At 30.0% G+C, this 17,240-nt stretch overlaps 1 protein-coding gene and 1 non-coding gene across 6 annotated transcripts in view; one reads left to right on the top strand and one right to left on the bottom strand.

Annotated features, from left to right (window-relative positions):
- LOC129983575 (uncharacterized) overlaps window positions 1–17,240 on the bottom strand; it is a 146,092-nt gene that overhangs the window by 39,462 nt on the left and 89,390 nt on the right. For 4 of the 5 annotated variants that reach the window (XM_056093103.1, XM_056093105.1, XM_056093106.1 and 1 more), the window contains exons 2-3: window positions 11,660–11,708; window positions 2,137–2,314 (exon numbers count right to left, since the gene is read on the bottom strand). In XM_056093103.1, coding sequence (XP_055949078.1) covers window positions 2,137–2,263 — 127 coding nt within the window. In that variant the 5' untranslated portion in view covers window positions 2,264–2,314; window positions 11,660–11,708. Of the gene's footprint in view, window positions 1–2,136; window positions 2,315–10,952; window positions 11,036–11,659; window positions 11,709–17,240 lie in introns of all 5 variants that reach the window. The other variant, XM_056093104.1, reaches the window with a different exon arrangement.
- On the top strand, window positions 16,768–16,856 carry Trnay-gua (transfer RNA tyrosine (anticodon GUA)). Its single transcript is given in 2 exon segments — window positions 16,768–16,804; window positions 16,821–16,856. It is a non-coding gene; the product is annotated as a tRNA-Tyr (tRNA).

Below are 17,240 nucleotides of genomic sequence, written 5' to 3'. Positions count from 1 at the left end.
TTTAGCCCATAGTAATTTCATTCTCTTATTTCCTGATCCAATTCCACTTTCTGTTTAATTAATTCAACTGAAACTGTGTAAAAATGATGCGTCATCAGTTCCACGTGGCGACTGAAAGTGATCCCTCCGTTGCCCTTGTCCAAGGTCAACACGGGTATTCAATCAACACGTGGCCGGAAATCCCATGTTATATAAGACTAGTGATCATTTGTTTCGTCCCTTCCTTACTTCTGCTTTTGTTTCGCGCTGTTGTTCACGTTTTCTGTCCTCGCCTCTGGTAAATAAATTGTCTTCCCGAGATAGATTAAAATGAATTTAAAAATGTAAAATGTCTCTTCAATGTCTTCCAACCTGCATTCTGTTTCAAACAAAATATGCTTATATATGATGTAGCAGTCCTTCAGTTCCATCAATCCATATAATAAAGTTCTGACATTTTGAAAACACATATTTAAGTCAATTTTCAAAAATCTAGAATTTAACCATGCTGTGTTCCCCTCGTATTTCTAGTCAACTCTGAATGCTTTCTATGTAATTAGGTGAATTACTTAAATTTTACATTCCATTTTATACATGATATTATTGGTAACTCCATTTGTCGAAGTCTAAAAGGAAAAGAAGGCATTTGTCTTTCATAGAAACTTATACTTCGAAAAACTGCGATGCAACATCGGTGGTTCAGAGATGCTCGCCCTATCACGCTGACGACCCAGTTCCGGTTCCCGGCCAATGCAAGTTTTGTTTGTCCCTCCCTTCTAGGATCAGAGATGATATCTCTGTAGAAGCTGTTGTTTAGATTTGCTTGCCGTAATCAGTGCTTTTTATCTTAGAAAAATAAAACCAATATTATAAATGTACATACATATTATTTCGTTAAGTGGTTTTATTTTTAATCTTAAGATCATTGATATAAAATCGGAAAATCATTTCCCCTTCTAAGTATAGAATCTAAAAGTTGTAGGTTCAATAAAATATTTCCTTGATGATTCCTCTATGCGTGCTCTCCACTGTACCTTAAATTTGATGACATGAATATCATTGCTGTTTATTGAAGTTAAGAAAATAAAATGCTATCTCAAGTGATGCTATTTTCAACTGACCACAGTTCAAAATAACAAACTACAGTGCAATATAAGAGGTGCATAACGAACATTAATAAGCAAATAAATTAACCAATATCGCACAATATTAGTAATGTATTTACGCTAGAAGAACATTTAAATTCAATAAACAGTAGTAAATGATATTATGCACAGGGAAACTAAATATCGTGATTCAAAATGCAAAAAGTCGTATGTCAAAATCACAATTTATATGCGTCATTTTGTGATTTCCAATTAAAAACAATTATAAACTCTTGTTCTCAATACATGAAATATATAACCAAATATCAAACGTTTTGCTGTTTGTAGTTGGCCAATATTAATGCAGATAGTCGCATGCAGATTTAAATAAGAAAGCTGCATGCTTTATTGTTTGCTTTACCAAGAAAGCACACAAGACATCTCAACTATTACATAGGAATAATGTGGGATGCAACACATGAGTATACGTACAAGATGTAGTGTGAATGATAATGAGCTTGAATAGGGGCATTTGTGAATGGAAAAAAAGAACACGATTGCCAGAACATTAAAGTATCTTGAAACTAACCAATTTGGCGACTTTTTTTTTTTTTTTTTTTTAAGGATTTTAAAACATTAATTTTTTCTCATATTATTAAATTATATGACTTAAAATAGAGAATTCTTCCGAATGATGAAATTAAGGATGCAGATTCATAAAATTACAATTGCAGCTTCATTTTAAACAAAAAAAAAATTGCATGATAAAGGAATCCCCGAAGTATGAACAATAGCATTCAAATATTCATAGGCTTACATACATCTGACAATATTTTTGTGCTAACAGAAATAACTTTTTGCCATTTGAATCACAATATTTGAAATGAAAGTTGTGTAACTTCTTTAAATTCTTCCAAAACTTCAAAACTCTTTGAAAAATGCATTGCTTTTTTTATTAAAAAATGATAGGTTGACTTAGAGCTTTTTAAGTACTGTTAACTTCAATTGCAACTCGCTACAGAACGTAGATTTTTCATTTTTATCGAACATAAAATAACAATCCATCACTCACCCCCGGTATCGGCCACTTCAGCAGGTGCCATGTCTCTGATTTGAGTGACACTGGTCGTAACGGCTTCTACTTCATCGATATTGGAATCATTTCTCGCGTTGGCGCTTTTGGACGCTCCACACCCCATCTTCTCTAGTACAAGAGATGTTTCTTCGAAGACATGATCATCTAGCACAAGCTGAAAACGAAAGGTTGCATTTTTAAAATATTTTATTTAACATGCAGGAAAATAAAATGCATTGGATAAAAACCTCCGTTATTATACTTGTGATAAATAGTTGCTGAGTTATTAAAGATGCATGTTGTTTTCAATAAAAAGGAAATTTAAGGGAAATTTGTAGTGTCGATAGTATTTAAAGGACTGTTATTTTGAGTTTTTCCGGCAGGAAATTTGTGACAATTAAATTATTTCTTCGATCCAGGTAGCTATTTGTCAAATATTTATATTTAAAAATATCAATTCTTTAGTGAATATTAAAGCAAGCATAATGTCATTTCTTCATTTTGCAACAATTCGTTCTTTTTTTTTGGGGGGGGGGATTAAAATATGAATTTTTGCCTCACATTTTTTATTCATTTTTTTATTTCAAACATTTTTAATAGCATTTAATTCTAAGATTAAGTTTAAATTATTTACTATGAGCTCCAATATGTTCTTATAATTTCATCTTATGAATTTTTTAAAGATAGATATCTTCCAATTTCAAGAGAAAATCAGGAGCCTTATATCCTGTAAATATAAAAGCTATAGATTTAACACAGCAAAAAAAAAAACTTTTATAGGAAAATTCTTCAAGATGCCTTTGACATAAACTTAGATCAAACAAAGAGTAGTTTGCAAACAACTAGAAAAGATAGATTTACAGAAAATCATTTGTAGCGTAATTTCTATTTTGTGCATTCATTGTTATTAAGATTATTTAATGCTTAAGAAATCCTTTGCGAAAATAATGATCATCAGAAATTATTTAAAATATCATAAAAACGTATGAAAGATGATTGAAGAAGCCAAATAAGGTATTTTCTCTCTGTGGATTACTACTTGAAGTGGGATTGAGCATATAAATATTAAAGGGAGAAAACTTAGCACAAAGTACTTTTTGTTTCCAATTCTTCATCATTTGCAAGCAACATTAATGTTAAAAATTCTTATGGCTTAAGAGATTTTCTTAAAATGTATTATTAAAAATTAAATTTTTACTAAATTTCTTTGTATTTATTGATAATTTACATGAAATTTTCTTATTTATTTATTTATGACTTTAAAATAGTTTCCTTTTGAAAAGGAAAAATTAAATCTTAATTTCTGTTGACTATTGCTGAGAGATTTACATCATTCACTAGAAGAAAAAAATGAGCATTATACAATACAACTTTAAAAAAAACGACTGTAAGTGCATACGGCTTCCCAAAATTGATCGCCAGGACAGCTGAGAAAAGGAAGAGCATTATGGGAATGTAAATGAAAAGTGATCCGAATTAGTATGCCGATTCTCACTTCCCATAAAAGAACAAGATGGCGAGGCCTGTCTCCTAAGAAAGAGTTCTGTTCATGAGCCTTCTACCCTGTCATTCGTACGGCTTGTTGTGTGGCATATCTTGTCAACAACGCTGTCTACTTCCCATCGTGGGAAGGCAAAAATTTAACGCTGCCAGGGGATCTTGCGAAATATCGACAAATACTCGGATATTAAAAACTAGGGAGTGGGAAAATAATAGTATACACTCAATGGGAATACATCAATTGTTCGGATTCCAACGAATCACAGTACCTCAAGTATGACCTCGGGTAAGTCAAATCACAGACCATGGAACCCCGAATGCGTAGGCTGGACGAGGTTTATCCTTTTAATATGGTCACAATCAATGAGCAGCAATTTTGTGTTATTCATTTAACACATTGTTGATAAATCTATATGGACATGAGTTATCCTAAAATAAAAAGGATCTTCAGAAGATTGATTAAAATATTCGAAAATTCCATTGATGCAGATAATCAAAATTGAGTTCCGAATTGATTCATGGAAAACCATGTATTAACCAAAAGATGGTGAACAATCTGATATGATTAAAAAAGCTCTAAAGATGCTTTATTAATAAAAGCGAGGCATGATTATTTAAACCTTTATAATATTTCGACAAAAAAAGTAAGTAAAGAAATTATCTACATTCCAGAGAAATTTTAAAAGTAGGTTATTTTAGATAAAGGATAACGTGATAAATTAAGGGCAATAAAACGATATTTTTAAGAAGTAAGTCAGTGATATATTTGTGTCGCTTGGCTGCAAAAGTGGTTATCTCTGGGTTTTTTTTTCACAATTTCATTTTTTTAATGTTTACAGATCTATTTGATCTTTTCTTCCACTTGAAAATATGAAAGCCTTTCAAAACTGACCATATCTAACTAATTTGGATTTTTTTTCGTTTTTCAAGGGGTTAAGGCGTATCTGCAACTGAATAAATATATTTATCCCTGTCTAAAAAACTAATAAATAAAATTTAATGTTTGGAGAGAATCAGATCAAATAAAAAATCAAAATCAAAGTATTTGACCTGGAAAATTAAGAAACTGTTATGTGTTTATGTAATAGGATCAACTGAAAGAATAAAAACAATTTTGGTTTCAATGGTAAATTGCATTTCCGATTATAAGAAAATTGTGGCAGGTAAAATATAATTTCGCCATTTATATAACAGAATTGATAACTTTATACTGACCTGTCTGGCGCTTTTTAAAATACATCATTGTTCAAAATTTTCATATAAGTAGAAAACAAACTAAAGCTTATTTCCATAGATAATAGGTCTTTTGACAATATCAACGAATTATCAAAAAGATAGATAAAGATTTGTATTTAAAAGTAATTTGGATATAGATTAGCATAATTGAATATAACAAAGAAAACTCGCATCTTTTATTTTGAAAATGCTTTTTATTGAAGTATATCATAAAAACAAATGAGAGTACTTCTGAAAAAAAAAAATTCAGGTAATCAAACAATGAATTACTTAATTTTGAAAGGAATTATTAAGAGACTTCAGTTTGTAATTTAATCATTCAGGTAAAGACGTAAACTGGATTATGATTCGGACTATTTTGGAAATACAGAAAACTACAAAAAATAATTATCAAGTGTTAATTCACTACATTTCAAAAAATAAATTCACTACATTACATAAACTCTGAAAAAAATTATTCCTCATAGAAAAGAGACAAATTTTCATTTTTTTTTTTTTCAAATAACTACAAAAGTATTAGATGTCTTCCCTTCGTGACTTAACACACATCTTCAGGTACACCAGTTCATTCCGAAGGACATTGAAGCATGATCCTGTCAATATTCACAAAAACTTTGATTATATTGCTCTGGAGTTCATTTAGCAATAGTGGCACGTATTCAGTATATTTAATGCAAGTTCAATGAATAAAATGACACACAAGAGAATTGGAATATTTGCTAATTCACATGGAAAGAGCCAAGCAGTGAGCGCCATACTGATCAATCCTATCTTTTCTTTCATTTGACTGTTAAACGCGGGGAAAAAATTCCGCTGCATATGATGATTCACAAGGAAAAAAAAAAAAAAAAAAAAACGTAGTGTAAAAGAATTTTTTTTTTCTTTCCCGCGTCCATAGAACTGAAGGTTATTATGTCATTTCTATAATTTTTTAAAACTAATTACAAAATACTCATCCGATTTTGAGATTATATATTATGAAATTAATTTCAAAATCGGGTGAGTATTTTGTGATTAGTCTTTATACTTCCTTTTTTTTTTTGACATCATATTTTTGGAGCAAGTATTGTTTTTCTGTCCCGCACCAAAAAAAACTTATGTTAACACACTTTAATACAGCAAATGCTAATAGAATTCATACTTTCAACTCCTAACATGCCTCACACACAATATGGAATAATTCGCTTACATTCTGAAATACAAAGCAGTAAGGGAGCCAGCACTGTAATCGACAAAAATTAACAATGAAATTTTAAAGAATCTCCACGTTTCAAACCTCTTTAAGTATGAAAAAAGCATTTATAGACTTTTAGGGGATTGGAATGAGCGTGGATAGAACCTAGGACCTTGTGGTTCGCAGTCCAGTAACATAACCATGATACAAAAGCATATGCTCGTGTAGCATAGTTGTTAACTGGCTTATATGCTATTCACCACAGACTTATGATTGTCTATCAAGCAGTGGGACGAAAGAAATTTCATATGATCTTTTTACCAAACTTATAGACATCAATTGTAATTTGATATGAAATCGATTAGAGGAATATTATTTCTTCATTTGTATGAACTTAAAAGCATAGCAAGCAAGATGAATGAAATTTGGAATAAGAATTTAGCACCAAAGTTTCAGATTTCCATCAAATTTGGATGCAGTTCATCATCGTGTGACTGTCTGTCTTTCTGTTTTACCTTGGGCATTTGAAGTCGATCATTACAAAATACAAGAAGTTAGATAACTGAAATGTTATGCATAATTGTAATTTTAACATCCAAAATGTAAATCTGTTTCAAATTTTGGTTTAGTTTAGTTTAGTTATATTAACGTCGCGTTTTTTTAAAGCAACACTAGGGCTATTTTGGGATGGACCTCGTCATTTTGAACGGCGGTCAGATGACGAGGACGACACCTGAGCTGGCACCCCCCCTTCCTCTCCACACCACACCAACGGGAGGACGTTTGGCCCTGACGGATTTATCGTACAACAGACTCCTTTACACGGAGGTTCTTCGGTAATATGGGGTCTCGAATTTAAAACCCTACGGCTCACAAGCTGATACCTTACCACCAGACCACCTCGGCCCTTCAATTTTTATTTATTAATTTATTTTGGACGCAAACGGTTAAAAACAGGAATCTCTTCTTCATTTGGCATGGTTAAATACAAAGGCAAAGGACCACTTTGAAGAAGTCAAAATGACACATTATTTCATTTTATCTTGGAAAGATCCCCGTCTCCCAAATCCCCGTCAAATACTTTTTTCACAGCATTTAAATAACGTATGAAATTTTTTTTGTCTGAAAATAGGTTTTAATGCAAGAGCCAGTGGCTTACTGTAAAACTCATATCGATTTTATTGTTTCATCAAATAATAACATAACAACACGCGAAGGTTTAGTACCCTAGACAGCACGCGAATATTAACTTAAAAAGTCATCTTACGGAATATGTTTATTTTTGCATTAATAGATGATTTGGTATATATTGCTTCAGTTTGTTATGGAATCATTTCGTTCTAGTATACAATGACGTAGATGATTTTCATTTTCTTATATATTTGCCGTACAAGATAATATTTGCATAAAAGATCAATAATATTTACAGAACTACAACTAAATATTTATAATATTTTAATACTATCGGTGCGACGAATTAACTATTTGCCAAATGCTTGTGACCAGTGAAAATTCGAATACATTTTTTGAAATAACAGAGAACTGAAATTATGCTTTTACATTTTATCATCTTTACATTTTGTAAAGACGTATTTAAATTTGGTGATTTGAATTTCAACAGAATTTTCAAATTTTAGAAGAAATTTATAAGTAATAAATAGTTAGAATTACTATATAATATTTTTTTACTTACATTTTTATTCTCGTATTTAAGAGTTTTCTTCGTTTACCATATTTTTTGAATGATACTCACAGATTTTCAGAAGATTACAAACTTCTATATGCTTTTGGTGAACAACAGTAGTTACTTTTAATTTCAGTAGGTACAGCAGTTACTTTTACTGTAGTTAACAACAGTGGGTACAGTAGTTACTTTTACTGTAGTTAACAACAGTAGGTACAGTAGTTAGTTACTTTTAATTTTACTTAAATCTCGTAAGTTTGACCTGATGTTCATTACTGCCTGAGACAAATTTTTTTAGGCATCATATGGTGATAAATATTAAAGCCTTTTAAGTTTAATAGCCCTGCACTTTTTCTATTTGCTGTGTAAATGAATCTTCCAAATGGATTCAGGTCTCATAATATGTGTACATGTAAATAAGCCATCCCAAAAAATCAAGCCCTATGGCATAATAATAACATTAGAAACATAATTTTGTGGATAATATATCTACCAATAGCTGGTTGTGTTTCTGTATTGTAATTTTATTATTTTTATTCCTAATACGCAGGTAATTGAGTACATACTTAGCGGAATCTTTTATTCTTAACTTTATACAATGAAAGGAAATCAAACGATTAAATATTTGATAGAATAATGAAAAGAATTTGAATTTCTTTGAACAATAAAAATATTTACTATGCAATAAATATTTCTTGTCGAAATTCCGACAAGAATTTGCACAACATTTAAATTGTTATCATTAAAAAGCCATGACTATTTTAAGCCAAGTTTTTGCACAGTAACTTCTGAAGGTAAAGACCCCTGAGCCCCCGAGGACAGAAGTCGGATTTCTAGCTCATATGAAGAAGAAACACGCACACACTTGCTTGCACAACCCCTTTTCACAGGGGGGCTCATTCACGCACCTCACAGATAGAACACAGTATAGAGAACAACCATGTCCGAACCAGGACTCGAACCCGGGACGCCTAAATCAAGGGAAAGACGCTCATCATTTTAATACGATACGCAATAAAAAAGAAAAATTCAGGGACGTCAAAATGGCAATTTATAACCAAGCATGGAATGCCTGTATCTATTTTATGAAATTGCGACAAACATAAATCTGTCCCTTTCTGCTCATGCGCTGCTTACTGGACGTCTTATAACTGGTCGAGTGTAAACACGGCATTATATTAAACTTATTAGCATTTGTTGCCCTGTAGAGTGTCTACAAATGCATAGGATGTTATAAAATAACACATAAATGGAGGAATAAACCAATAAATATTATATCTTAATTAATTAAAAATACTCAATGGCCTCAAATAAATCGATAAATATCTTGTAAATGAACAATCTTTTATAATATCAAAAACAACTCTTAACAACAACTATCTAACAACTCTGAACTATCATTAAAACTCTTAATATAATAAATTCTAAAGAAAAAAATTATTTCTAACAAAAGTGAATCAATCTTAATTGATCATTTCTAACTATAATTTTCACAAAATTTGAATAATTCTGTGTTAAGTAGTAATTAAATCATTCACAACATATTTACAATATATATATATATATATATATATATATATATATATATATATATATATATATTACTCTTATTGCAGTTACAACAACTTAGTTGATTCGAAAATTTAAAAGAATCAGAATAAAATACTGATAAGAAAGTATGATATTTATGGCTCTGTATAAGAAACGATAGAATGTTTCAAAAACAAAGTGTTCGTTAAAAATTCGATTTATTCAAATTTTGGAAAAGGTATGAAATTATCGTTTCCAATGTGGTTTTCTAAAAATACTGGAATACTCACCTAATTATCGAATTTTCACTAACCACTCAAAAAAAAAATTCAAGTGTAAAATAAAGAGGATTTTCTTCTATTTTCATTCTTATTTCTGTTTTACTCATATATTTTTCCTTTTCACTTATAATTAACTAGCCGCCTTTAGCGACCAGCCGGTTCGCCAATCTTTAAATTTTAATAATCGAACCAGCCGGTTCGTTTAAATTTTAATAATTAAATATTTTACGCTACTTTAATAGATTCTTCATCAAAATATTTAAAAACTTCTAATTTTGATAGTCATATAATTCACTCATAATATTATAAAGGCCTTCAGTCATAATGTAATATTATCTCTCTAATTTTCTGTCAGCTCCCGTAGAATTTATGCTTTAAATTAAAGTGGAAAGAATTAATCTGCAATTAATATCATAATATTTTTTACTGAAACAAAGCATTTTTTTATAATATGATTACTAATAACAGAGTCACTGAGCGTTTAAACTTTATGGGTACTAAAGAATATCTTTCTTAATTTATGTAATATTACAAGAATTTGTCAACAAAATTTTCTCAGATTCATCATGAGCAGATCCATTAATTAACAATGTTTAATTTTAAATGCATCAAACACTAAGAAAATAAAACGAATCGTTTAAAATAATCGGTCGAACACAGGTTTAAAAAAAGTACTTAAAAAACGATGTACTTAAAATTATAAGCATATACAAAAAATATATAACTAACATAAATACAATTTAATTACAAAAGCATGCAACTAATATAAAAATAATTTAAATCAAGAATCATCCGTTGATAATATTGTCAACAATCAGAACACAATGCACATGCGTGAATTTCCAGTGCCCGTTACGGTAACGCAAATGCGTGAATTTTTCGCTATGCAGATTAGAAACTTTTAATTTCCTTTATTCTGTGTTATTTTAATTCAAAAATACTTCAGAATGAATCTGATAGATCGATTAATTAACAATGTTTAATTTTAAATGCATAAAACATTAAGAAAATAAACAGAAGCGTTTGAAATAATCCGCCGAAAAATGTTAACCCTAGCCTCATTACTGTTGGGAGAAAAAAAAACGGAAGCCTTACTCATTTGGCGGTGGGGAAAATGGAAGATTTTTTTTTTTGGCGGAAAAGTTGGCGGTGGAGAAAATGGAAGATTTTTTTGGCGGGAAAGTTAGTTTTTAATTAATAATTAAAATTTCAAAAAAGGGACCCCAGGTGCACATTCCCGACCTCTAAGGTATACATGTACCAAATTTGATAGCTGTATGTCAAATGACCTGGCCTGTAGAGCGCCAACACACACACACACACACACACACACACACACATTGAGCTTTATTATAAGTATAGATTATGTTTGTAGTTCAATTCATTTTTAATCTTATTAAATCCTTACTTCGCACGATGTCAATTAGCTGAAGCCAATGTTGTCAAGTTGCTTACATTTTTGCCCTGGGGGAAGCTTTATTAATTCATGCGCTGCAAAAAAGCAGATTTTATCGATATTTTATATAATGTACGACGTGTCAATACATGTTCACATAAATACGGAATATTCAGTACATTAACTTTCCTTTGAACTTCAAAATATTTTTTGCAGGATCAATGGTGAATTTAAGTATGTGGCCCTGGGCAATACATATTATGAGATCTCTCTTTTAATAAGATGGTCAATTTAATTTCATATTTCAAAGACTTAAAAACTTAAAACTTTTAAAAACTTAATTGCGACCACATCTCAGAATGGCAGCCTTAAACAGCTGTTTAGATTGCCAAATTGGAAATCCGACACTATACAGAAGAGGCAAAACGTGAAACAATTCAATTTAAGAAAACTTATATTAGATACCATGCATGATATTTACCATGTGATAGTAAGTTACATAAGCTGATTCAATTTATTGTCATTTATATTTTTAATGTTAATTTGACATTTGTATTTTTCTAAAAATGTGTTGCTTGCATTAATTTTTTTTTTTTTAAATTGTGCGATTACAACTTTGAAATTTTGTTTTAAAATATAAGAAATTTGAGACACATCGGCAACTTGTATTATACAAATAAACGATAGTAAAATGAAATGCAAAAAGCAAAATTTCTTACCTTTCACCACCTATCTTCAAAGGCATTCTGAAGTTCTTCCTGTATGTCTCTGTAAAGAAAGAAGGTCTGTCATGTTGATGCATTGATAAGATCATGTAAAGAATAAGAAGGGAAAGAAAAATAGAAAAAAACGCAAGATCCGTTCATTTCCTAGGAAACCGATCAATGCTACTGCAAACAGGCGGGAATTGTACTATTAGGCCAATCAGAAGAAACAAAAGAAGTTCTTTTACGAATTACACCGTTAAAGAGAAAACGATTTTCTTGTAGATCGTTTGTTCTTTTTGAAGAAAAAGTATTGTTTGTTCAGCATTTAATAAATATTTAAGAACATTAGGTAGAATAATTTTTGTTTTGCCACAATTGTAATCATCTAATGATACATGTAACTTAGTGGTTATTGATTGTATCTGAAAATACAAAAAAGTAAAAAAATACATACAAATAGAAAAAGTTATTAAAATTGTTTGATATTGAAATTTAGTATCAAGTAAAAAAATATTTTGATTCTGTTTAATCATAAGCATATGATGATTTGAAACACAATGAAAAGTTTGATTGAATTAAATATTGTATTGAAAATATAAAATGAAATATTTTTGAACTTTTTTAAAATGTAAGAGCATTTTATAATTCCATGGCTTTAATTTTTTTAAAGAACAATGAAATACAGCTTGCTACTCATTTGAAAAATAATCAGAAAAATAATTTGTAAAGACAAACTTTGGCTTGAAAGTTATAGCACTACTTGAATATATTTTAGAATTGTCTAATCGTTATTTTTATCTGGAAGTAATTCTGCAATTAAAAATAAGTCACTATTTTGTGAACTGAGGACGTAATATTAAAAACGAATCCTAAGTGATTTGTGAGTGGAAATAAAGCCTTTGTTAATCCGTTGCACAATTGCATTAACTTTTTATGTTTTTCTTCATGGCTATGACATCGCGTATGGAACTGCAGACGATATTTAAAAACGAAACAAATAATTGAGAACAGAGACATGTTTAGAAAAGAGAAAGAGAGAATAAAGTCAAAAAGTAAGCTGCAAATCTTGCAATTAGAATTTAAATCCTATAAAAATAATTTTAATGATTTCAGGAACATTAATTCTTATTTTTTTTCTCCTTGCCGGATAAAGATAAGAAAGATGTATGACAAGCTCAACTAATAATAGCTCAAGTGAAGAAATAAAATCTTTAAATCCTTTTTTTATTGGAGATCTACGAAGAAAATCTTCAACTCGTCAGGAAAACAGTTAATTAAAAATCAATGCAAAAAAGTATTTTGATCATTCTTATTTTAAAATCTGAAAAAAATATTCCAGTCACTGTCTCAACAAATTATTAAAAAAAAAAAAAAAAAAAAAAAAACGGAATTAAAATATCCGCTGTAGAAACTTAATTTTCAAGTTTTTTTGGAGAAAAGTCAATTATAATCTAACAATTTCTTAATATGCAGTAACTTCTGTTAGATGCTCAGAAATCTCATTCTAACGACAGTTATTCGTTCTATCCGATGATGCATCGACATTTATTTCTTCTAAAAAATGAGCACTATGAGTATAATCAATCAAAACAACACACAATATTCAATAAAATTTTTCCACACCTAATTTTAAAATTTGGAATTTTAGATATTTTGAGTCACTATTAAGATTATTTGTGTATCGAATTTCATTGCTATAAATGCGTTAAACTTATCTGAATATTGCTCAAAGGTACGCACGCATCTGCATAAGTACTTTTACAAGTAACTGTACATCAAAATTTATGACAATTTGAGACAAACTAAAAACTGCATAAAGTTAAAAGTTGTTTAAAAAAATTTTGCATCAATATATTTTATATCTTCTCATTAATTACATGGTTCAATTGTGATAATTCAGTATGATTTGTGATATTTAAAATAGTATTGTTTACTTATTTATTTACATATTATTATTTAAAATGATATTACTTATACTTTCAACTTTTACAAGGGGTGTTCAAGTGAAAAGGTACGAAACGACACTGTGGGTATAAATGAAGACTTTATTCAAAGTATACACCATAGGCTTGAGCACAACGATCCCATTGATTAACGAGCCGAAGGATTCCTTGTTCCCAGAATTCATGTGGCCGTGACGAGACCCAATCCTTCACAGCGTTCTTGAGTTCGCCGTTCGAGTTGAAGCGCTTCCCATTCAGATGTTTTTTTCAGGGGACCAAACACATCAAAATCGCAGGGTGACATGTCCGAGCTATTCGACGATGGTCGAGTTGCTTCCACTTGAACTTAGTGAGTTCTGTGCATGTGACCCTGGAGACGTATGGACACGCGTTATCATGGAACAGAACCACACCCTCCGTGAGTAGCCCCAGTCTTTTGTTCTTGATGGACCTGCTTAGTCTTCGGAATGTCTCACAGTACACATTGGAGTTAATGGTTCTTCTAGCTTGAGGAATCATTCTGCCACGTCAATAGGACAGCGCTCTTTATAAGAGCCTCTGCTAAGCCTAAAACTTTTTGCACCTTTTCATTTGAACAACCCTTGTACTAATCCAATAAACTGAAAATTCAGTAAATTCGGAGAAAAAAAGAAAAACACCTTTAAGCGACATAAATTAAAGCATAATTTTACGGAGAAAAATTTAAAATACGTTGAGGAGTATAACAATAACATTCCAGAATGAATGCCATTATCTCAATTTCTATTACTTAAAAAATATGATAATACGTGGTGATTCCAAATTCACGATACAGACTCGGAGGGGAGGTAGAGAACATAGAAAGAATAAATTTACTATATTTAAATTGTTTTCAATTTTTAATTTTTATCAGTATCTTCATAATTCATTATTATTAGCTTATATCTTGAAATTAATTTTACTATATTAACTTTCAGGAGGCCAAATTCGTAGGGAATCAAAATTGAATGAAATTGAATGAATTATCTAATAATTAATTTCTGAAAATATTAAAATGGATACTATTATATATGTGTACAGACTTTCACAATTAGCATATCAAAAAATTTAAATAGAAAATTGAGTAAAAAATTTTGTCTTTGCAAAAATAAAGAAAGTGAATTTAAATAAAAGCATATAAAAAAAGACGAAGTCATTTATATCTTATGAAATGTATTATACGTAATATATTTGTCATTTCAAATCTTACATTCATATATTTAAAAACATTCTTTTCTGTATACAACTCCAATGTAACAATATTTTATATCAAAATTGCATTGTTTTTTTAAAAATTATAATCTGATAAGGTGATGTCTTAATGCAATGCAACGCCCGGAGTAATGAGGTAGTTGAAAAAGAATGGAGAAGCAATTCCAATTTAATTGAAAATAAGAATGGAAAGGAATTTAATTTAAATGTGTAAGAACAAGAATTCAAAAAACAATGACAGATGTTCCAGAACAGACACAAAATTATCCATTTATTTATATAAGTCCCTATCTAAGTAGCATTATAAATCTCGCTTAGTTTCTCAACATTATCACATAAAAAAATTTTCGTTTATGTTAGCCATTGCTGATTGTGATGTATTGATCTACTAATAAATAATCCTCTATGATATTTACTCGTCAATTTACCAGAAATCGTTGCCATATATATATATATATATATATATATATATATATATATATATATATATATATATATTGGCGCTAAACGCCAGGTTTTTTTGTTGTTGTTTTGTGTGTGTGTGTGTGTGTGTGGTTTTTTTTTTTTTTTTTTTTTTTTGTCATTTGAGAACATGACGTTGCTTTGGTGTAAGGTTAAGGTTCTTGAAGCCAAAAAATGCACGGGCGGAAAATTGGTGATTTACGGCTTTTGAGGCATTCATTTTTCGTTTTTAGGCTTATTTGAAAATGAGAAAGAAGGTTGTCTCATTTGGCGACTTATCGCCAACTAAAAGTTACAACTTGACGCTAATGTCCACCACATACGCAAATTTCCTGTCTGGCAGGGTCGTAAAAAGTCATCGTCCGCAGAAGCACAGAGAAGAAAATGGGAATGAACGCGAAACTGCAACAGAAAGTATCGAAATTTATATATATAATTTTTTTTTTAATTTTCAATTTTTCTAGCTGGCAAAATATGTTTTGGAGCTTAAACAATTATAAAATGGGAAAAAAACGGAAAAAAAAACATAGCTTTTTTAAAAGTTGGCGATTGCGCAATGCAGTAATCACGTTATCATTCCAAACCAGTTTAAACCAAATTTTCGCAAAAAAAAAAAAAAAAAAAAAAAAAAAATCTGGCCTTGTGATAAAATTTTGAAGTTTAAACGATTTTGAGATGAAAAAAAAAAAAAAAAAAATCTAAATATTGACGCATGTGTTATCTGATAGTCATTTGATTGTTTCAAACCGATTTAAACTCATTAATGACTTAATTTAAATAAGACAAGCAATGACTAAAAAATAAAAATGTTTAAAATGTTTTCAAATACTAACACGAACACCAGATTTCAATTTTTCAAAAAATCACTATCGGAATAACTACCAAATTGCTTCATGCGAACTAAGCAAACCTCTAGATTAAAATGCTTCATTTTTGTCAACATATGATTGCTGAATTTTGCTGCTTCTGACATAAAAGAAAAATAATCATAAATGTATAGATGTAAAATTAAATTAATATTTCAAATAAACCCCTGAAAGTGAAATCACAATGACATACCATTTTAAGTTTCTAAGATATTTTGCGATTAAAAACAAAAATCAATTATTGAAAACTAAGTTCTTTTCTGTCAATGATGTATAATCATATCCAGCATCATTAGTTCTATATATATATATATATATATATATATATATATATATATATATATATATATATATAAATAAGTTAAATTGAAAGCTTTGAAAAGATTAAGATCTAATTATTCAGAAGTTTTCATTATCATGCTAATTTATTCAAGGCATGTTTCCTTTTCGTTTGTAGATGTAATCTTAGGTGACTTAATATTCTGTGAAGCGAAATAATTCATACACATTTAAAAAAACTATATCTTCTGTAAACAAGAAAAGATTAATCAACTGCCTCATTTAATCTATTGCAGAAGAAGATATCGTCGTAAAACTTTCCAAGACATCGCTCTGCGTGCCGTCGATAGCTCAGTTGGCAGAGCGGTGGACTGTAGCAAGCAAAATGCAGAAATCCATAGGTCGCTGGTTCGACTCCGGCTCGACGGAAAATTCATTTTTGTAAAATATATCTCTTTTTGATATATTAACACAAAGTATATATTTTCAAGATATTGTTCAATATTATGAATGTCGTATTAATTGTATCGAAAATTTTGTACTAATAATAGAAAACAGTTCCTTGAAGCTATTTGTTGGTGTATACATTGCGGACTAAATGTGCTTCTCAAATATAACATTTTTCTTGGTAATATTCTTAATTGATAGCACACTGTCTACCAGCTGCGACATAGAGCCAGTCAGGCAGCCAGCTTTAAACTGAATGGATAGATTTCTACCAATTGGTTCCCGCCTCAGATAGCAATCCATTCTTGACACAGTTCAGGGGTGAAACCAACGTGAAGCAGACAGGGCGCGAAATCTGGTTTTGTT

This window comes from Argiope bruennichi, chromosome 9 (assembly GCF_947563725.1).
Source record: "Argiope bruennichi chromosome 9, qqArgBrue1.1, whole genome shotgun sequence".
Taxonomy (NCBI): domain Eukaryota; kingdom Metazoa; phylum Arthropoda; class Arachnida; order Araneae; family Araneidae; genus Argiope; species Argiope bruennichi.
This window is presented reverse-complemented; position numbering and strand designations above follow the sequence as displayed.